The 20,242-nt window shown below is 67.1% G+C and overlaps 2 protein-coding genes across 3 annotated transcripts; one reads left to right on the top strand and one right to left on the bottom strand.

Moving 5' to 3' along the window:
• Positions 1 to 222: 222 nt before the first annotated feature.
• On the bottom strand, positions 223 to 5,463 carry KCNA7 (potassium voltage-gated channel subfamily A member 7). Its single transcript, XM_074937796.1, has 2 exons — positions 4,888 to 5,463; positions 223 to 1,110 (listed from the first exon to the last, which is right to left on the bottom strand). Exons 1-2 carry the CDS (start codon positions 5,461 to 5,463, stop codon positions 223 to 225), a joined length of 1,464 nt encoding a protein of 487 aa, XP_074793897.1.
• A 3,354-nt stretch (positions 5,464 to 8,817) lies between these two features.
• On the top strand, positions 8,818 to 19,302 carry SNRNP70 (small nuclear ribonucleoprotein U1 subunit 70). 2 transcript variants are annotated; one of them, XM_074937803.1, is made up of 10 exons: positions 8,818 to 8,942; positions 10,317 to 10,476; positions 10,635 to 10,697; positions 11,253 to 11,307; positions 11,488 to 11,552; positions 11,674 to 11,736; positions 12,512 to 12,593; positions 16,099 to 16,200; positions 17,993 to 18,080; positions 18,428 to 19,302. In XM_074937803.1, the coding sequence occupies exons 2-10, from the start codon at positions 10,330 to 10,332 to the stop codon at positions 19,089 to 19,091; spliced, it is 1,329 nt and encodes a 442-aa protein (XP_074793904.1). In that variant the 5' UTR covers positions 8,818 to 8,942; positions 10,317 to 10,329; the 3' UTR covers positions 19,092 to 19,302. The 2 variants fall into 2 exon arrangements, with proteins under 2 accessions (XP_074793904.1, XP_074793905.1); XM_074937804.1 differs by having other exon boundaries at positions 8,834 to 8,942; positions 10,320 to 10,476.
• Positions 19,303 to 20,242: the final 940 nt, after the last annotated feature.

Below are 20,242 nucleotides of genomic sequence, written 5' to 3' on the forward strand. Positions count from 1 at the left end.
GCTTTCTGGCTGGGCGAGGGGGGCAATATCCGTGCCCCTCCATGCCAGGTTCCAGTTTCCCCTGCGTGCCAGGAGACACTCCCCCCACCCCCTTGCCCCACTCTGGTTAGAGACAGAGTGGCCAAAACTAGGACGCAATCTCTTCTCCCGCCGCCCAAGAGAGGCACCGAGGAGGGGAGGGGCGGCAGGTCGGAAGTTGGGTGGGGAGAGGCGCCAGAAGGGTCACACCTGGGTCACCAGGCCCCAGTTGGGTTGCTGGGGCTCCAACAGGACCGGCTGGCTGCTGGCAGAGGCCACCATCCCGTCCAGGAGCTGGCAGCTGGGCAGCGCCAGGGCCCCATCTCCACAGTACATCTCCTTGCCGCAGGCCTTCTTCCGGCGGGCGGGCGGCGTGGGAGAGGGTGGGTGGCCGGGGCAGCCGGTCACGTGAGTGTACTGGCCCTGCTCCTCGCCTTCTGTCTCCCGGTGATAGAAGTAGGAGAAGTTGGAGACGATGACGGGCACCGGGAGGGAGATGGTGAGGACCCCGGCGATGGCGCACAGCGAGCCCACGATCTTCCCGCCCACTGTCACGGGGGACATGTCCCCGTAGCCCACCGTGGTCATGGTGACCACGGCCCACCAGAAGGCCTCGGGGATGCTGGTGAAGTTGGTCTCGGCATGGTCAGCCTCGGCGAAGTAGACAGCGCTGGAGAAGAGGATGACGCCGATGAAGAGGAAGAAGATGAGCAAGCCCAGCTCCCGCATGCTGGCCTTCAGCGTCTGGCCCAGGATCTGCAGCCCCTTGGAGTGTCGCGAGAGCTTGAAGATGCGGAAGACTCTGACCAGCCGGATGACACGGAGGATGGCCAGCGACATGGCCGGCTGGCCCACCCCCCGCTGCCGGGCAAACTCCGTGCCCAGTGCCACGAAGTAGGGGATGATCGCCACGAAGTCAATCATGTTCATGATGTCCTTGAAGAAGGCTGGCTTGCTGGGGCTGGCCAGGAACCGCACCACCAGCTCGAAGGAGAACCAGCAGATGCAGATGGTCTCTACGATGAAGAAGGGGTCGTCCATCTGGCTCTTGGGGGTGTGCATGTGGCTGCTGTTGGCCCGGTGATGGGGGACCTGGCGGGGACACGTGATGGAGGAAGGGGTCAGGGGGAAACCCAGCTGGGGAGGCAGCCTGGCCCGAGGGGGTACAGCGAGGGGGTGGGATGCAGCCCAGGTTATCCCTGCTTCCCCGCAGGGAATTCGCCCACCCCCACCCCACCCAGCAGCATCCGCAAATGTACATAAATTATTGGTCCCCGCCAGGAGCCAGCAGCCTGGGAGCGAGAGGGGGGAGGTCACCCAGCCCGGGGGGTGGGAGGGGGCGGAGGGTACTGGGTAGTCGGCTCCGGACAGTGCGGTTAATCTGCAGGCTGCTCCTAGGCAGGACCTACACAGCCAGGCCAGTCAGCACCATCCCTGACTCAGCCTGCCAGGAACGAGACCCCCCGCAAGCAGCCAGGACTCCTGGGTTCTCTCCCAGCTCTGGGAAGGGGGTGGTGATGCAGGGGATGCTGGAGTTTTAGGGGTCCCCCTTTCCTCCCACTCACTGGCAGCGAGATGTCCCTCTTGTCCCAGAACTCGAACAGGATCTCCAGGCAGAGGGGATGCTAGGATGAGGTTGGTGGCGGGGTGGTGGGAACGCAGGTCTGGGCAGCGGGCACAGAGCAGGGCGGGCAGCGGGTGCAGGGCAGGCACCGGAGCCGCAGGGCGGGCGGCGGGCACAGGGTGGGCAGCGGGCACACAGCAGGGCAGGCAGCGGGCAGGGTGCACTCAGCAGGGCGGGCAGCGGGTGCAGGGCAGGGCGGGCAGCGGGCGCAATGCAGGGTGGGCAGTGGGCGCAGAGCAGGGCAGGCAGCGGGTGCAGGGTGGGCAGCGGGCGCAGTGCAGGGCATGGGGCGCAGAGCAGGGCAGTCAGCGGGTGCAGGGCGGGCAGCGTAGAGCAGGGCGGGCACAGGGCAGGGCGGACAGCGGGCGCAGGGCAGGGCGGGCAGTGGGTGCAGGGTGGGCAGCGGGCGCAGGGCAGGGCAGGCAGCGGGCGCACGGCAGGGTGGGCAGCGGGCGCAGGGCAGGGCGGGCAGGGGGCGCAGAGCAGGGCGGGCAGCGGGCGCATGGCTGGGCGGGCAGCGGGCACAGGGCAGGGCGGGCAGGGGGCGCTTGGCAGGTCGGGCAGCAGGCGCAGAGCAGGGCGGGGGTCACAGAGCAGGGCGGGCAGCAGGCGCAGGGCAGGGTGGGCAGCGGGCGCAAGGCAGGGTGGCAGCGGGGGCTCGGCAGGGCGGGCAGGGGGCGCTCGGCAGGGCAGGCAGCGGGCGCAGGGCAGGACGGGCAGGGGGCGCTCGGCAGGGCGGGCAGCGGGCGCAGAGCAAGGCGGGCAGCGGGCACACGGCAGGACGGGCAGCGGGCGCAGGGCAGGGCTGGCAGCGGGCGCTCGGCAGGGCGGGCAGGGGGCGCTCGGCAGGGTGGGCAGCGGGCGCAGGGCAGGGCGGGCAGCGAGTGCAGGGCAGGGCGGGCATTGGGCGCAGGGCAGGCAGGGGGCGCTCGGCAGGGCGGGCAGGGGGCGCTCGGCAGGGCAGGCAGCGGGTGCAGGGCAGGGCGGGCAGCGAGCGCAGGGCAGGGCGGGCATCGGGCGCAGGGCAGGGCAGGCAGGGGGCGCTCGGTAGGGCGGGCAGGGGGTGCTCGGCAGGGCAGGCAGCGGGCGCAGAGCAAGGCGGGCAGCGGGCACACGGCAGGACGGGCAGCGAGTGCAGGGCAGGGCAGGTAGCGGGCGCAGGGCAGGGCAGGCAGGGGGCGCTCGGCAGGGCAGGCAGCGGGTGCAGGGCAGGGCGGGCAGCGAGAGCAGGGCAGGGCGGGCATCGGGCGCAGGGCAGGGCGGGCAGGGGGCGCTCGGCAGGGCGGGCAGGGGGCGCTCGGCAGGGCAGGCAGCGGGCGCAGAGCAAGGCGGGCAGCGGGCACACGGCAGGACGGGCAGCGGGCGCAGGGCAGGGCTGGCAGCGGGCGCAGGGCAGGGCGGGCAGGGGGCGCAGGGCAGGGCGGGCAGCGAGTGCAGGGCAGGGCAGGCAGGGGGCGCAGAGCAAGGCGGGCAGCGGGCACACGGCAGGACGGGCAGCGAGTGCAGGGCAGGGCAGGCAGGGGGCGCTCGGCAGGGCAGGCAGGGGGCGCTCGGCAGGGCAGGCAGCGGGCGCAGAGCAAGGCGGGCAGCGGGCACACGGCAGGACGGGCAGCGGGCGCAGGGCAGGGCTGGCAGGGGGCGCAGGGCAGGGCGGGCAGCGGGCGCAGGGCAGGGCAGGCAGGGGGCGCTCGGCAGGGCGGGCAGGGGGCGCTCGGCAGGGCAGGCAGCGGGCGCAGGGCAAGGCGGGCAGCGGGCACACGGCAGGACGGGCAGCGGGCGCAGGGCAGGGCTGGCAGCGGGCGCAGGGCAGGGCGGGCAGGGGCGCTTGGCAGGGCGGGCAGGGGGCGCAGGGCAGGGCGGGCAGCGGGCGCAGGGCAGGGCAGGCAGGGGGCGCTCGGCAGGGCGGGCAGGGGCGCTCGGCAGGACGGGCAGCGGGCGCAGGGCAGGACGGGCAGCGGGCGCAGGGCAGGGCGGGCAGGGGCGCTCGGGAGGGCGGGCAGGGGGCGCTCGGCAGGGCAGGCAGCGGGCGCAGAGCAAGGCGGGCAGCGGGCACACGGCAGGACGGGCAGCGGGCGCAGGGCAGGGCTGGCAGCGGGCGCAGGGCAGGGCGGGCAGGGGCGCACGGCAGGACGGGCTGCGGGCGCAGGGCAGGGCGGGCAGGGGCGCTCGGCAGGGCGGGCAGGGGGTGCAGGGCAGGGCGGGCAGGGGGCGCTCGGCAGGGCGGGCAGGGGGTGCAGGGCAGGGCGGGCAGCGAGCGCAGGGCAGGGCGGGCATCGGGCGCAGGGCAGGGCAGGCAGGGGGCGCTCGGCAGGGCGGGCAGGGGGCGCAGGGCAGGGCGGGCAGCGGGCGCAGGGCAGGGCGGGCAGGGGGCGCAGGGCAGGGCGGGCAGCGGGCACACGGCAGGACGGGCAGCGGGCGCAGGGCAGGGCTGGCAGCGGGCGCAGGGCAGGGCGGGCAGGGGCGCTCGGCAGGACGGGCTGCGGGCGCAGGGCAGGGCGGGCAGGGGCGCTCGGCAGGGCGGGCAGGGGGCGCAGGGCAGGGCGGGCAGGGGGCGCTCGGCAGGACGGGCAGCGGGCGCAGGGCAGGGCTGGCAGCGGGCGCAGGGCAGGGCGGGCAGGGGCGCTCGGCAGGGCAGGCAGGGGGCGCTCGGCAGGACGGGCAGCAGGCGCAGGGCAGGGCTGGCAGCGTGCGCAGGGCAGGGCGGGCAGGGGGCGCTCGGCAGGACGGGCAGCGGGCGCAGGGCAGGGCTGGCAGCGGGCGCAGGGCAGGGCGGGCAGGGGCGCTCGGCAGGGCAGGCAGCGGGCGCAGAGCAAGGCGGGCAGCGGGCACACGGCAGGACGGGCAGCGGGCGCAGGGCAGGGCTGGCAGCGGGCGCAGGGCAGGGCGGGCAGGGGCGCTCGGCAGGGCAGGCAGCGGGCGCAGAGCAAGGCGGGCAGCGGGCACACGGCAGGACGGGCAGCGGGCGCAGGGCAGGGCTGGCAGCGGGCGCAGGGCAGGGCGGGCAGGGGCGCTCGGCAGGGCGGGCAGGGGGCGCAGGGCAGGGCTGGCAGCGGGCGCAGGGCAGGGCTGGCAGCGGGCGCAGGGCAGGGCGGGCAGGGGGCGCAGGGCAGGGCGGGCAGCGGGCGCTCGGCAGGACGGGCAGCGGGCGCAGGGCAGGGCTGGCAGCGGGCGCAGGGCAGGGCGGGCAGGGGCGCTCGGCAGGGCGCCGGAGCCGCCGGGCCGGGCCCGCCGGCCCCCTCGCTCACCGGCAGCGACATGTCCCGCTCGTCCCGGAACTCGGGCAGCGTCTCGAGGCAGAAGATGACGATGGAGATGAGGATGACCAGCACAGAGATGATGGCGATGATGCGGGCGGCCTGCGAGCTCTCCGGGTACTCGAAGAGCAGCCAGACCTGCTTGAGGAACTCGGGCCCGGGCAGCGGGCGCGGCTGCTCCTTGACGAAGCCCTCGTCCTCCCGGAACTTGCTGAGCGCCTCCTCGCCCAGCTGGTAGAACTTCAGCTCCTCCAGGAAGATGTCGAGAGGCACGTTGGGGGGGCGCCGCAGCCGCCCGCCCGACTGGTAGTAGTAGAGGATGGAGTCGAAGCAGGGCCGGCTGCGGTCGAAGAAGAACTCGCCCCGCAGCGGGTCGTAGTAGCGGAGCCGGCGCCGTGGGTCGCCCAGCAGGGTGTTGGGGAACCGGAGCAGGGTCCTGGCCTGGGTCTCGAACCGCAGCCCCGCCACGTTGATCACCACCCGCTCGCAGCAGTCCCGGTGCAGGCACGGGACAAAGGGGCCGGGCACCTCGGCGGGTCCCCCCGCTGGCAGCGCCGGCTTCTCCATGGCGGGGGAGGTCAGGGCCCGGCGTCGGTGGCCATGGGCTGGGACGGGGGGTTCCCCACCGCGGGTGCCCCTGCCTCGCTCACCACCCTCCGCCGATTTGTTCCCTCCCTCACACCGTGTTCCCTCCTCCCATTCCTGCACTCAGCCCGTACCCCCTCCTCCTCCTCTGGCCCCGATTCGCTCCCCCCTTCCCGCACTCAGCCTGTGTCCCCCTCCTCCTCCGGCACCAATTCACTCCCCCCTTACCACGCTCAGCCCGTACCTCCTCCGGACTCGATTCGCTCCCCCCTTCCCACCCTCAGCCCATACCCCCTCCCACTCCAGCCCCGATTCGCTCCCCCCTTCCCGCACTCAGCCTGTGTCCCCCTCCTTCTCCGGCCTCGATTCGTTCCCACATTCACACCATCTCCCCCCCGCCACATACACACTCTTCTGATCTCAGCCTTTCCCGCTCCTCTCTTCTGCCTTGACAATTCCCTGCGCCCCTCTTCTTCTCCTCTCTTCACCCCTCTGGCCCCCCCACGCCTTCCGAGCCCCGGATCTGTCTGTCCGTCCGTCCCTGAGGCCAAGGGCCAGGATCTCTGGCTGTAAACACGTTCCCAGCCCGGAGAGGTGTCATGTTCTCAGGACAGCTCTGACTTCCAGTGCCCCTGTGCCAAACCCCAGTGCCCGCCCCCACCCCGCTGCCCCTTCGGCTCTGAGGGCACTAAAAATAACGGGGGCAGAGAGCTCCCAGGGATGATATGGAGGCGGGAGGTGGGAGCCAGGACTCCTGGGTTCTATTCCCAGCTCTGAGAGGGGAGTGGGTTCTAGTGGTTAGAATTACCACTAGACCCCCACTCCCCTCTCAGAGCAGTGGGGGGCTGGTAGCCAGGACTCCTGGGTTCTATCTCTGGCTCTGAGAGGGGAGAGGGGTCTAGTGGTTAGAGCAGGGTGGGGCTGGAAGCCAGGACTCCTGGGTTCTATTCCCACCATCTGTAAAATGCAAAGAATAATTGACATGCATAAAACTGAAATGCGAACGCCTAAGGGGATGAGTGCTTCCCTTTGGGGCATCCCTCTCTGGGCCTCCTGTTCCTGGATTCTAATGGAAGCTCGTTAATCGAGATGGGGTTAATTAATCTAATGTTGGGAGGAGAGTGGTAATCACACCCAAGTAACAAAGCGTTAGGGATCAAGAGATAACTGTTGTAATAAGAAAGTAATCTGTTAATAGGTATGACATAAGTGCCCAGGAATGATGGTGTTAACCTGCCTGGAGAGTGTGGGGGCGTGATAAACAGAGTTAATTAATTTATTAAGTAGTGGGGTGGCTTCTGCCCTTACCTGAACTATAGGGATTGTGCCAGCTTCCCTGTGTGTATGCAACACACCATGCTCTAACCATTAGACCCCACTCCCCTCCCAGAGCTGGGGAGAGAACCCAGGAGTCCTGGCTCCAAGCCCCCCTGCTCCAACCACTCGAAACCCCTCTGCTCCCTGAGGAGAGAACCCAGGAGTCCTGCTCTAACATGCCCAACATCCCTCACCTCCCCACACTCCCATCCCTGGTCCTTCTAGTCCTGTTGGGTTTCTGTCCAGGGGTGTCTGTGCCCCTCACACAGCCTACCAGCGCCATCTGCTGCTCCTCTGTGGGCATCTCTGCTCCAGAGCCATCTGCAGTGGCAGGCCTGGGGTGTGCGGGGCCCCCCGTGACCCTGTGGTGCAAGGCCTGGGGCGTACAGGGGCATATGGACCCCCCGTGACCCTGCAGCGCGAGGCCTGGGGCGTACAGGGGTGTATGGACCCCCCATGACCCTGCAGTGCCAGGCCTGGGGTGTACAGGGGTGTATGGACCCCCCATGACCCTGCAGTGCCAGGCCGGGGGCGTATGGACCCCCCATGAACCTGCAGTGCCAGGCCGGGGGCGTACAGGGGTGTATGGACCCCCCATGACCCTGCAGTGCCAGGCCTGCGGCATATGGGGGGTATGGACCCCCCATGACTCTGCAGTGCCAGGCCTGGGGTGTACAGGGGTGTATGGACCCCCCGTGACCCTGCAGTGTCAGGCCTGGGGCATATGGGGGTGTATGGACCCCCCATGACCCTGCAGTGCCAGGCTGGGGGCGTATGGACCCCCCATGAACCTGCAGTGCCAGGCCTGGGGTATACGGGGGTTTATGGACCCCCCGTGACCCTGCAGTGCCAGGCCTGAGGCATATGGGGGGGTATGGACCCCCCGCGACCCTGCAGTACCAGGCCTGGGGCGTATGGGGCCCTGCCCTAGGGGCAGAGGAGGCTGTATCCCAAGCCCAGCTGGGCCCGGGTCGTTACCCCAGCTGTTATGGCGCGGGACGGGGCCATATCCCTGGTTGCTATGGAGAACATCTGGATCATCAGCATGGCTCCAGGCCTACCACTGAGGGTGAGTATTATGGTCTGCCTTCCCCATTTTCGGACGGTTATGGCGCAGGTCAGAGATCATGGCCCGGTTGCTGTGGAACAGGTCAAGTTCATGGGCCTGGTTGCTATGGCGCAGGTCGGGGGTCATGGGCCTGGTTGCCATGGCGCAGGTCGGGGGTCACGGGCCTGGTTACCATGGCTCAGGTCGTTGGTCATGGGTCCAGTTGCTAGGGGGCAGGTTGGGGGTCATGGGCCCGGTTGCTAGGGGGCAGGTCGGGGGTCATGGGCCCGGTTGCCATGGCGCAGGTCAGGGGTCATGGGCCTGGTTGCTATGGGGCAGGTCGGGGGTCATGGGCCCGGTTGCCATGGCGCAGATCGGGGGTCATGGGCCCAGTTGCCAGGGCGCAGGTCGGGGGTCATAGGTCTGGTTGTTATGGGGCAGGTCAGGGGTCATGGGCCCGGTTGCTAGGGAGCAGGTCGGGGGTCATGGGCCCAGTTGCCAGGGCGCAGGTCGGGGGTCATAGGTCTGGTTGTTATGGGGCAGGTCAGGGGTCATGGGCCCGGTTGCTAGGGAGCAGGTCGGGGGTCATGGGCCCAGTTGCCAGGGCGCAGGTCGGGGGTCATGGGCCCAGTTGCCAGGGCGCAGGTCGGGGGTCATAGGTCTGGTTGTTATGGGGCAGGTCAGGGGTCATGGGCCCGGTTGCTAGGGAGCAGGTCGGGGGTCATGGGCCCAGTTGCCAGGGCGCAGGTCGGGGGTCATAGGTCCGGTTGCTGTGGGGCAGGTCGGGGGTCATGGGCCCAGTTGCCATGGCGCAGGTCGGGGGTCATGGGCCCAGTTGCCATGGCGCAGGTCGGGGGTCACCACCATGGCGCCAGGAGCGCCCCCGGCGGCGAGTATTATAGTCTGCCCCTGCCCCGCGCTCGGGAACTACTTTTCCTGCCGGCGGCGGAGGAATCATTCTGCCTCGTTTCTCTTTCGGCCGCCTCGAGCGAGTCCCGGCGGCGCCTGGATCCGGACGCGGTTGCGCATGCGCAGAGCGGTCAGGGAGCAGGCCCCGAGCAGGCGGCAGCGGGAGCAGCCGAGCGCGGCGCGGCCGGTGAGAGACGGGCCGGGGGGGGGGCACGCGGGCCTGGGGCTCCTGGGCGGGAGCGGGGGGGTCACAGGGGCGCGGGGGGGGCAGCCTGCGGGGGGCCCTGGGGGTTCAGCAGTGGGGGGAGGTGACGGCTGTGGCGGGGGGGGCGAGAGGGGATGGGGCGGTCACAGGGGCCCTGGGGGGCAGCCGGCGGGGGGCCCTGGGGGTTCAGCAGTGGCGGGGGGGGCGAGAGGGGATGGGGCGGTCACAGGGGCCCTGGGGGGCAGCCGGCGGGGGGGCGGGGGGCCCTGGGGGTTCAGCAGTGGGGGGGAGGGGAGGGGACAGCTGTGGCGGGGGCGAGTGGGGATGGGGGGGGTCTGGGTTGCATTGGGGGGAGCCAGGAGTGGTGGGAGCTGGGCACGAGGGGTCCATGGCAGCCCCAGGGGGTGGCGGGGGAGGGGTCAGGAAGTGACTGGTTGGGGGGAGTAGCGGGGAGCTTTGGGGGAGGGGCTAGCAGGCGGTGGGGCTGGGGACAGTGGGGCTGGGGTTGGCGGCAGTCTAGAGTCAATGGCCATGGGGCTTGAGCGCTGAGCAGTGGTGGGCTTGGGTGGGGAAGGGCTGAGGGAGTGAGTGGGGGGGCTGAGGGGAGTGAGGCAGCTGGGGACGAGGGTCACGGGTTGGGGGGGTCAGCAGTAGGCTCTAGGTGAAGAGGGGGCATGTGTGTGGGCTGTGGGAGGTCCAGGGGGAGCAGTGGAGACGGTGGGTGAGTGGGGGAAGTTAACTGGGGGGAGCAGGAATTGAAGGGTGGATTGGGGTGGGGTACGGGATTCAGGAAGGAGAGTGGGATTGGGGTGAGGGGGGAGCAACGGGCAGGATGTGCGGGATGTGAGGGGAGGAGGAGTCCTGCCTGTCGTGCAGGGCCCAGAAGTAATGGTAGGGGATGGACTCTCTGGGGGGGGGAGGGATAGCTCAGTGGTTTGAGCACTGGCCTGCTAAACCCAGGGTTGTGAGTTAAATCCTTGAGGGGGCCATTTAGGGATCAGGGCAAAAATTGGGGATTGGTCCTGCTTTGAGCAGGGGGTTGGACTAGATACCTCCTGAGGTCCCTTCCAACCCTGATATTCTATGATTCTATGACTGGGGCGTGATGGGGCCGGGGGTCTGAGGAACCCTCTGGTGGGGGGAGCAGCAGAAGAACATGGGTTGCCCAGGAACTGGCTGCTTCCATGGAGGAGATGAGGTGGGGGGCGCTGCTGGGAAGCAGAACCCCACAAAAAGAGGAGGGAGGGGCTTAGCTGGCCCCTAAGTTGGCCGAGTTTGGGGGGCGGGACCCCACACACTTTGGTGGGGGGATGTGCTAGTTGTGGAATCTAACGATCTGGCATGTCCTCCCTTCAGCAGATTTCCCAAGATGACGCAGTTCCTGCCCCCCAACCTGCTGGCACTCTTTGCCCCCCGAGACCCCATCCCCTACCTGCCTCCTCTGGAGAAGCTGCCTCATGAGAAACACCACAACCAGCCGTACTGCGGCATCGCGCCATACATCCGGGAGTTCGAGGTGAGCTCGGCCTCCCCAGCAGGGCAGCGCTGACGGGGGGGAGCTGCTTGCCTCATCACCTCTTTTCTCTGCTCCAAAGCCACCAGGCTCCCCCCCTTTCCCCCATCTCTGTGCCACCCGCTTGATGCCCTGCTAACACGTTTCTCTCCCCCGCCCAGGACCCACGCGATGCCCCTCCGCCCACCCGTGCCGAGACCCGCGAGGAGCGCATGGAGCGGAAGGTACGGCTCTCTGCCAGCATGGGGGTCAGCCCACCCTTCCAGAGATATAGCCAACCTGGGTGAGAGGGTGGGGCATTTGTCTGCGTGCGCCCCCAAGATGTCCAGCTCCAGACTGTGCGGTGAAGGGGTGAGCTGGGGAGGCACTCTGCTGCCAGAGTCTCTTCTCTTCTCCCTTGGGTATCCCTTCTCCCATATAGTCTGGTGGTTGAATCATGGGGCTGGGAGCTAGGACTCTTGGGTTCTCTCCCCGGCTCTGGGAGGGGAGTGGGGTAGGAGGAGTTGGCAGCCAGGACTCCTGGGTTCTCTCCCGGGTAATTCTGTCACTAACTTCCTGTGTGAACTTTGGTGGGGGTACCTGGGTGTTCCCGTCTGTGAATTGGGGGTAATAGCCCTGTGGAAGGCGGTGAGGACGAAGCCATAAGTGCAGCAACACTTTGAGAGCCTCGGGGGTGGTAATGACTAAGAGCCCCCCTCGAATCCTGTCCTGGGGTCCCTCTCTGGAGAGTCACTGCCAGGAGTCCAGAGCCTGTCACCCCTTCCCTTTCCTTCCCACAGAGACGAGAGAAGATTGAGCGGAGGCAGCAGGAGGTAGAGAACGAGCTGAAGATGTGTGAGTGTCGGGGGGGGGGCTCCCATCACTGTGGGGGGCGGGGGGAGGTTGATCTAACTCCCACCTGCTGGGAACGTCCCTCATGGGTGACTTGGCGTCTGGGGGGCAGGGGTGAACGTGGGCTGGGGGCATCAGCCATTGCTGTTTCTGCGTGCCTAGCCCTGTTTTCTCCCCATCCAGGGGACCCACACAACGACCCCAATGCCCAGGGAGATGCCTTCAAAACCCTCTTTGTGGCTAGAGTGGTAAGTTCCCTCCCGCTGTCTGGGAGCCCCTTCCTGGGGCACCCGCTTCTCCCCCCCCCCCCCCCCACCCGCACCTGGACGCAGGAGCAGCTGTCTCACCAGCCTGTCCTCTACCCCTCAGAACTACGACACAACAGAATCCAAGCTCAGAAGAGAGTTCGAGGTCTATGGCCCCATCAAACGGGTAAGAGGCTGCTCTGGGGGACAAAGAAGGCCACGCTGTTCCCAGGGCGGGTGATTCACCCTGGGGAAGTGTTGGGGTCTCCATCCCTTGCGAGCTCCCAGCCCGGAGGAATGCTGGGGTAGGGGTCGGGCTTGGGGGCAGAGGGGGGTCCCTTCTGACCTGGGAGTCTGCAAATCCCCACGTTTGTTCCCTTCCTTCCTGGGCCGTGCCTGCATAGCCTCGGCGGGCTCCTAACTCCTGGCAGCTCTGCAGCGAGACCATGGCCATAAGGAACTCTCATGCTTGGGGGGCTTCAGCCAGGCACCTGCAGGGGTCAGGTGGGGATCCCCTCCCAGGCACAACTGGCCAGATGTGGGCCGGGTTTTCCCTTCCTGTGAAGGATCGACTGCAGCTGGAGAGGTGAACCGCTGCTCTGAGGTGGTCCCCAATCCCCTTGCTGCCTGGCTGGTGGGGCTTGTTCATATGCTCAGGTCTAACTGATCCCCGGGTTTAGGCTCAGGAAGTTTCCCCCCAGGTCTGCTTGGCAGAGCCCTTGAGGGGTTTCACACGGGTGAAGGGTGTTCCTGACTCTCCCTATCCTAGTGGTGTCCTGTTGGGACCCAGCTACCCCCAATTGGTGCCTGAGTGCCCCCTGCTGGTCTGCAGGGAGTTAGCACCTTTTGTTGTGTTGGTTATGGGGCAGTGGCTTGTGTCAAACTGAAGCCAGGGCTAAGCGGTGTGGGTGGGTGTGTGGGGGGGCGTGTCTGGGTCATTAACCTGCCGCCCACCCCCCCAGATCTACATGGTATACAGCAAGCGTTCCGGAAAGCCGCGCGGCTACGCCTTCATAGAGTATGAACACGAGCGAGACATGCACTGTAAGTACCGCCCGGGTCTGGGCCTCTTTGCCTCTCCCTAAAGCGCATGTGTTACATCTCAATGCCATCCCGTTCCCGGCCCTCGAGCTCCCAGAGGTAAGTAACGGAGCACAGGGCCGGCGCGGGGCCAGTGCAAACCCAGGTTCCATTACTCTGCTCCCTGGGGGGCAAGTGCGGCCATGGGGGGCGCCCCCTCCCCCCCATGGAGCTCGACATGAATGACGGAGGCGGGGCTGGGGGCTGGCCATCAGAGGGTTAACGCTGAGATGACCCCCACAGGGGGGGTTCCCCTCCCTCCCTGCCTCCCATAACTGCAGATTAATGTAATCAGGGTGCTGCTGGCCATGGCGTGTGAGTGAGAGGGTGCGTGTGCTCCGACGGGCAGTGCTTACGCTCAGCGCTGTGTCCCCCCCCCACTCCGAACCACTGAGCTTCACGAGCCGCCCCCACCCCAGGGCTGAGCCCAGAAGCGGCGAAGCTGGGGGAGCGGCCCGGCTCGAGCGTGTGGGGGGGCAGGTGTGTCTTGGCTCTAGTGACTGTTGTGAACGATGCTGTCGGGAGGAGGGGTGTATTAATTCTGTGTTCTTATTGTCACTGCAGCCACCTTTCTGATGGCTATTGCCACTGCTGGCTTGCAGCTGATGCTAATGCTCCCCCCATACAACACCTCAGTGTATGGTTGGTATAAGGGTTTGTATGTTGGTAAGAATTCACAGCACCCCTACACCTATACACGAGCCAGGCCACCGCAGCGGTAGGCACCTAGCGTGGTCAGAGCAGCTCCCGGTGGGGGTGGGGACCGGAGAAGCTTGCTCTCTCGTCCGGCTTCCGCTCTCTTGCCGGGCGGAGACTGGACGGGGGTGGCACAGGCTCCGAATTCCCGCCGGAGGTAGCTAAGGGAGGGCAGGCCAGACATCCCCCTGTGTAGGTTGCGTCCCCACAGCTGATGAAGCAGGACTCGAATATGTCCCAGGGCTGGGTTTTGGTCCCGCCCGCTCATCAGTGCCGGCACTGTTGAGGGGGAGCTCGCAGCACTGGCTGCGTCTGTCCGACTCTTAATCCCCCAAAGAAACCGCAACCCAGGCAAATCCTAATCCCCTCCCAGTCAGTCCATCGTGGCTCCGCCTCTCCAGCCAGGGGTGCTCTCTGCTGGAAACCTCGAGCTACCCCATCTCCCTTCGGGCGTCTCGCTGCCCAGGCCAGGGTGGTCTGTGCCGTGCCATGCTCTGAGCTTTCAGTCGTGTCTGAGCAGGGAGGGGAATATTCGAGTCCTGCCTTTAGCCTTTCCCACCAGGCTGGCGAGGTGAAGTAGAATAGCTCCTCTGGCTGCCCCCGGTGCAGCCAGCCCCTCCGTGGCCCACGCGTGGGGCTCGGTTGGGGCGTCAGTCTCGGCTGAGCCTCGGACCGGTGCCCCGCGGCTCGAGGGATTGACACGCAGGCAGCCGGTACACAGCGACACTAGCCCAGGGCAGCGTTAGTCACATCACACTGCCGGCTTCTCAACCGCGTTGCTTGCTCCCGGGCCTGGAGCCTGCCCGCCCCGTAGAACCACCTGTGGGCTCTGAGCCGGGCTGGGCTTGGAGAACCCACCCTGCCATGCAGACCACTGGCTTCCAGAGGCAGCGTCGAGGGCACTAAACCCAGCCCGGCTCCAGCCCCTCTTGAGCCCTCCGCAGCAGACCATGAAGGGGATGGGTCTGCCCCCGTTTGTGTAGGACCTACAATATCTCCCTGCGTGAGCCCTGAAGTCCTGTCCCCAGCAGCCGCGCTGCCGACCTCTGGACCCGGGGGAGGGTGCAGGGCTAGGCTGAACTTTGGTCCCGGTTGGCCGGCGACCAGAAGGTCGGGGCTCTGTGATGGGTGGTGTCAAGGGAACAGAGCCCTGCTGATCTCAGGGATCGAGAGTCCCTTTGAGCCCTGGCCCAGGAGCAGTCAGCCCCGGGGCGCTCCCTGATGGGGGTCAGCAGTTAGGGGGAGAGGTTCTGTCTAGGGTGGCTTGGTAGAAAGGTGATGATAAGGTTGGTCTCAGGTAAGCCACGGCCTCTCCTGGCCGGGACCAGCACCACGGACGGGCATGGCCCCGGGATGGAACCGGGACCCCAGCCCACTCAGGAGCACTGGGCCAGTGAGCAGCATCTAGGCCCCGTTCTAGCCAGGGCAGCGCAGGATCTCCCTCTCCCCTGGGGGGTATGCTCTGTTGGCATCGGGGAGCTCTCGGGGGGCCGGGTTTCCCCACAAGTACCTTGGATGGAGGTGGTCTGGGGGGCCCGAACCCGTGGCTATGGTGCTCTGCCCTGCCCCCTCGGGGTTCTGGCTGAGCGGACAGCTGTGTCCCCTCATGACCAGCCACCTGGCAACGAGGGGGCAGGGGAGGAATCCTGCCCCGGGCCCCCAGCCTGGCGGCAGGCAAGGCAGGGGCTCCAGCTGAGCTATTGTGGGGCTGGTAAGTGTCCCCTCAATGCCGTAGTGCCCCAGCTCCTGCGGGGGGCAGGAGGGTGGGCGGGGCCAGGGGGACCGTACCTCCCGTGGGGGGTGCACCCACGCCGCTGCCAAGACAGGTAAGGCAGCGAGGTGTCGCTTGGCAGCCACGCCACCCCCCCCAAATGCCAGTGCCCCGACCGGGGGCACGGGGGCGGAGCCCGGCCTCTCGCGCCCACGCTAGCAGCCTGATGCGTTGAGTTGAGGCGCTAAGTTGAAATGTTTTGTAAGTAGTTTCTCCAGGTAAACGCTTTTATTTCCTTCTCGTGAGCGGTGCCCGTCTAGCGCCCCCTCCTCCCCCCCCGTTGCCTCGGTGCTATCTGTAGCCGCCACGTAGGGATCTGTACTCTGTTCCTCTGGTGACGACAGGTGGGGGGGGCGGCAGGGGCGTGACTGGCGGGGGGCGGCGGGGGGCGTGCCAGCCGGGTGCCAGACTGTAAACCTTTGCGCGTCCCACCCCTGGTTGTACACAGATTCCTCTCCCTCCTTCCTGTAGGTGTAATACCTCCTGCTTTGGGGGGATGCATGGCGGATTCGGGGTTAGTTGGCTGGCTGGGGTGGGGGGAGGGGGCAGCAGCGGTGGGCGGCGTACCCCCATCTCATAGGGGTTTACCCCCCACGGGGCTGCCCGGGTCTCACGCAGCAAGCGTGGCATCGGGCAAACGCAGGTATTTGACTTGTTGGTAACGTTCCTTTCCTTGCAGCTCTGGGGGGGCGAGGGGCTGCTCCATTCAACCCAGCAGCCGTGGCTTGCGGGTCTCCGGCCTCAGTGGGGTCGGGACGTCCTGTGCTCTGGTGTGGACCCAGCTGCTGAAGTCTAGGCAGCATGGAGGGGGTGGGAACCTCGGGGCAAGCTACCCCACGGCAGGGTGGGGCAGCCCCTCGGCCGGCTCTGGGGAGCCATGGCGCAGGTGGGGGGAGCTGTGTGTGTCTGGTGGGGGGGGCGGGCGGGCTTGTGTGTGAGCTCCGTATCTAACAGCGGCGCGCACCCCTCCCCCGCCTTTCTGGACACCCCAATCTGTTACAGCGGCATACAAGCACGCAGACGGCAAGAAAATTGACGGCAGGAGGGTGCTGGTGGACGTGGAGAGAGGCCGGACAGTCAAGGGTTGGCGCCCCCGCAGGCTGGGTGAGTAAGGACCCCCCCCCCCGCACCTCGCTTCCTGAGCCCACCCCGCCAGAACGCAGAGAGGGGAGAGCGACCCCACGTCAGGCCTGCGGCGCCCTGGGATAACCTGGAGGGAATCTGGCACGTCCCTCAGCGCCCCCTCCCAGGAACTCCCCATCCAGCCTGTGACAGGTTCCTCAGGGTGCAGCCTGGAACTGGGGTACCGCTGAGCCCTCTGTCTTTCCAGCCTGGGATCCCTCTCCCACTGTGCTGCTGTGACAAGCTGCAAACCCCTCCGGGTCCTGCACTCACACAGCCACCCGCCGGCAGGGACACACCCAGCTGAGTTACAGGGATGCTGCTTCCAGCCCATTCCCCCCAGCTCCCCAGCCTAGGACCCCAGAGCCTTGCCCTGGTCGGAAGTCTGACCAATGTAAGTGTCTTACCCAGTCCACCCGTCCCCCAGGGTGGAGAGGACGTGCCCCAGCTTTTATACACTGAGCGGATTCCCCTGTGCACTTCGAGCCCAGCGCACCGTTCTATGTAAAATATAAAACCAATTTATTAACTACAGAAAGAGATTTTAAGTGATTATAAGTAAGGCTGCAAGTATTTCACGGAAGTCATGGATTCTGGGACCTCCGTGACTTCTGCAGCAGCTGATGCGGCCCCAGACAGCTGGTCCTGGGCGCTGCCCCGGGCCGCACACACCCCCCTTTTCCCCCCAGTCTGAGTTCCATAAACTAGACAGGATTTGAATCGAGCAGTATCTCACCCTGATGGTAGATTTCCTTAGTACGTGAGCTGGATTCTCCTTTCCAGCCTGGGATCACCTTCCCCCTTCAAAGTCTTTGTCCAGATGTTCTTCCAGGTGTTGAGGTGTGAGCAGGACCAGATTAACTCTCCTGTGGGCCCAGGGCTATTAGATTTTGTGGGGCCCCTGGGGTTTTGGAGTGGGCTCAGAACTGGGGCAGGGGATTGGGGTGCAGGCTTCTGGTTGGCGGCGCAGCAGGGCTAAGGCAGGATCCCTTCCTGCCCTGGCTCTGTGCTACTCTGCTCCCCAAGGTGGCTGGCATGTCTGGCCCATGTCTGGCCACTGGGAGCTGCAGAGCCGGCGCTGGGGATGGGGGCAGCCCACAGAGATTCCCTGAATGCCCCTCATCTAGGGACACATCAGCGAGCTGGTGCTGACAGCTCCAGGCCCAAGGGGGGCACCGAGGCTCGGGGACTAGTGTCCGGCCTGCGGTGCGGGGACTTGCCGGGCTGGATGAAAAGAAGCAGCGGACCCGCAGGGCCCTCCGAGGCCCTGGGCTGCAGCCCCTAAAGCCCCTGCATGAATCCGGCCCAGGGAGTGAGGACAAATGATGTACCTTCCCCTCTGTTATAGGTTCCTCCAGCTTTCTGGAAAGATGTTTTACTATGACATGAGTCAAGCAGCCTCCTTTTTGTCTTCACTGGACACGGGTCCCGTGACAGTCCTACACAGATCCTGTGACAGTCCTTAGTGCGGATTCCCCTTCACGGGCCATCCACGCTGTCGCACCTGAATGGCTGGTTATGGGTGTTCCCAACCTCACAACCTATTTCAGTAACACACACCAAGCCAACTTCGTAACTTCCCATCCAGCGACAGCCCCTACACTCCAATGGGATCTTAATGTTCAGCAGAGCGAGACTTTGAAACCGATACCTCACCAGGCAGATGGTGTATATGGGGGTGTCAGCGTACTGGTTTGAGGCCTACAGGTCCCCCCCAGTGGCGGGAAGCCAGGGCGGGTGTTGAGTTGGCTGAAGAGCTTCGCTTTCTTTGTAGGTGGTGGCCTGGGGGGCACCCGGAGGGGCGGTGCAGACGTCAACATCAGGCACTCTGGCCGAGACGACACCTCCAGATATGACGAGCGGTGAGTGGGGGGCAGCCTGTGCCCCGGGGGACCTCAGCCAGACCCCCTGCCAAGGAGGAGGAGAGGAGAGTTTGCAGCACTCCCCTGCTGGCTATAGGGAGTTGGGGGAGGGGGGGGGGTGGCCCAGTGCGTTATGGGAGTGTGGAGGGCTGTGGGTCTCTGCAGTGCCCCCTGCTGGCTATAGGATGCTAGAGGAGTGTGTGGCCCAGTGCATTGTGGGAGGGCTGTGGGTATGTCCGCTGGCCGGAGGAGCCAGCCTGGCCCTGCGGAGTTGGGGTGCCCGGATGGCCCAGGGGCCGGGTGCGCTGGGCCAGCCGTGTGACGCCTGGGGCCCCCTCTCCCCGCAGGGACCGGGAGCGGGAGCGTGACCGGCGGGACCGGAGCCGGGAGCGGGACAAGGAGCGGGAGCGCCGGCGCAGCCGGTCCAGGGAGCGCCGGCGCCGCACCCGCAGCCGGGAGAAGGAGGAGCGGAAGCGGAGCCGGGAGCGCAGCAAGGACAAGGACAAGGAGCGGGAGCGGAAGCGGCACAGCCGCAGCCGGGAGCGCAAGCGGGACCGGGACCGGGAGCGCGACAAGAAGGAGGAGCTGCCCGAGGGGGGGGATGCCCAGGCCGAGGAGGTGGCGCTGGGCGAGCTGGGCATGGACAGGCTGGAGCTGAAGCTGGAGGGCGAGGACAAGGGCAGGGAGAGGGACAGGGACAGGGAGCGGGACAAGGAGCGGGAGCGGGACCGCCGGCGCAGCCACCGGGACCGCGACAAGGACAGGGACAGGGAGAGGGACAGGGAGCGCCGGCGGGAGCGCGACCGGGACCGGGAGCACAAGCGGGAGCGGGGCGAGCGGGGCGAGCGCGGGGCCGAGAAGCGGGACGAACGGGCCGGCCAGGACAACGGCATGGCCGAGCCGCTGGAGGAGACCAGCCAGGACATGTTCCTGGACCAGGAGTCCATGCAGTCCGGAGACGGCTACATGTCCACGGAGAACGGGTACCTGCTGGAGCCGCCCCTGGAGTGAGGGGGCTCCCCTGCCCCCCAGGCGGGGGCCCAGCCCCCAGGCCGGTCTGGCCACTTCTCTCTTTTTTTTTTTTTTTAGGTGGGTAAGTTTTTGTCCCCCCAGTTTCTGTAGCGTGACCCCCTCCTCCCCCCAAAAATTCCACATGTCTGTATAAAGCCCCACGTGGCTGCATCTGCTTTTGTTTAACCACAATAAAGGGGTTTTAATGGTTCTGCCCTGAGGTGCTGTCATTGAAGGGGGGGCTGGGCTGGGAATGGCCAGAGCGGCGGGCCCTAGTACCCGGGGGTCAGCCCTGCGGCTGGGCAGGCCCCCCCCCCCCCCCGGCCCCACACTTTGCCCTCAAGGAGCAGACTTGAATTGTTGCCCCCAGAACTGGGTCCAGGTCCAAATAGCCTCTAGCCCGGCTCAGGATCCCCCCGTCAGGCTTTGTCCAGGGTCCCTGCCTCCCAGGAGCATCCCCCCCCCCCCCCCCGGTGTTATGCTCCAAGGGGGCCTGAGCCGCCCGCACCCCTCGCCTGTGACTGACCCGGCCTCTGCCGTGTTCCCAGGCGCGGGTGGGGCCATGTTTCCAGCTGGGCCACTGCTGACTAGCCAGGCCCCTTGCCTCTCTTTGCCCCCTAGATCAGGATCTCCTGCTTTTCCCTCCCCCCCCCCCCCCCCCGTGCCAGGGCTCCCTGGGGTGGCGTCGTCCCCCCTTGCTGCACAGGCGAGTTGGGGTCTGAGCCGGGCCCCAGGTGTGGCCGGGGAGGATGCTGCTGATCTCGCTCCAAGAAATCCCCCCTTAGCCCTGCAATGGGGTTGGCCTGGGGGACTCCCCGCCACTGGCCATGAAGGCCCCGAGCACCGGGGGGGGGGGGGTGCAGATACGGACAGACACACACACACCCCCACTGCAGCCTGGGGTGGGGGGAGGGGCTTTGCTCCTGCCCCACCCGCTCTCAATGTCTGTGTGTGCGGGGGGGTGGGGTGGTGAATGAGCTGGGCTGTGAAGGGGGGTGGGAGGCAGGCGGCGGGGGGCCGAGAGCGCAGGAGCAGGGCCGGGGGGGGCGGGCTCTGGCAGCCGTGAACACACGCGGGGGGGGGGGTGCGAGTGCACAGGCGTCGTGCACCCGCCCGCAGCTCCGGGCACGCGCGTGCAAACGCGACCGGCC

The sequence above is a fragment of the Natator depressus genome, chromosome 23 (genome assembly GCF_965152275.1).
Source record: "Natator depressus isolate rNatDep1 chromosome 23, rNatDep2.hap1, whole genome shotgun sequence".
Lineage (NCBI taxonomy): Eukaryota > Metazoa > Chordata > Testudines > Cheloniidae > Natator > Natator depressus.

Bases quoted from the DNA above. Each gene is read 5' to 3' on its own strand.
- SNRNP70 (XM_074937803.1), top strand. From the start codon at position 10,330: ATGACGCAGTTCCTGCCCCCCAACCTGCTGGCACTCTTTGCCCCCCGA. The intron at 16,201-17,992 runs GTGAGTAAGGAC...CTTTCTTTGTAG, and splicing joins TTGGCGCCCCCGCAGGCTGG to GTGGTGGCCTGGGGGGCACC. The intron at 18,081-18,427 runs GTGAGTGGGGGG...CTCTCCCCGCAG, and splicing joins ACCTCCAGATATGACGAGCG to GGACCGGGAGCGGGAGCGTG.
- KCNA7 (XM_074937796.1), bottom strand. From the start codon at position 5,463: ATGGAGAAGCCGGCGCTGCCAGCGGGGGGACCCGCCGAGGTGCCCGGC. The intron at 1,111-4,887 runs GTGAGCGAGGGG...TGTCCCCGCCAG, and splicing joins AGCGGGACATGTCGCTGCCG to GTCCCCCATCACCGGGCCAA.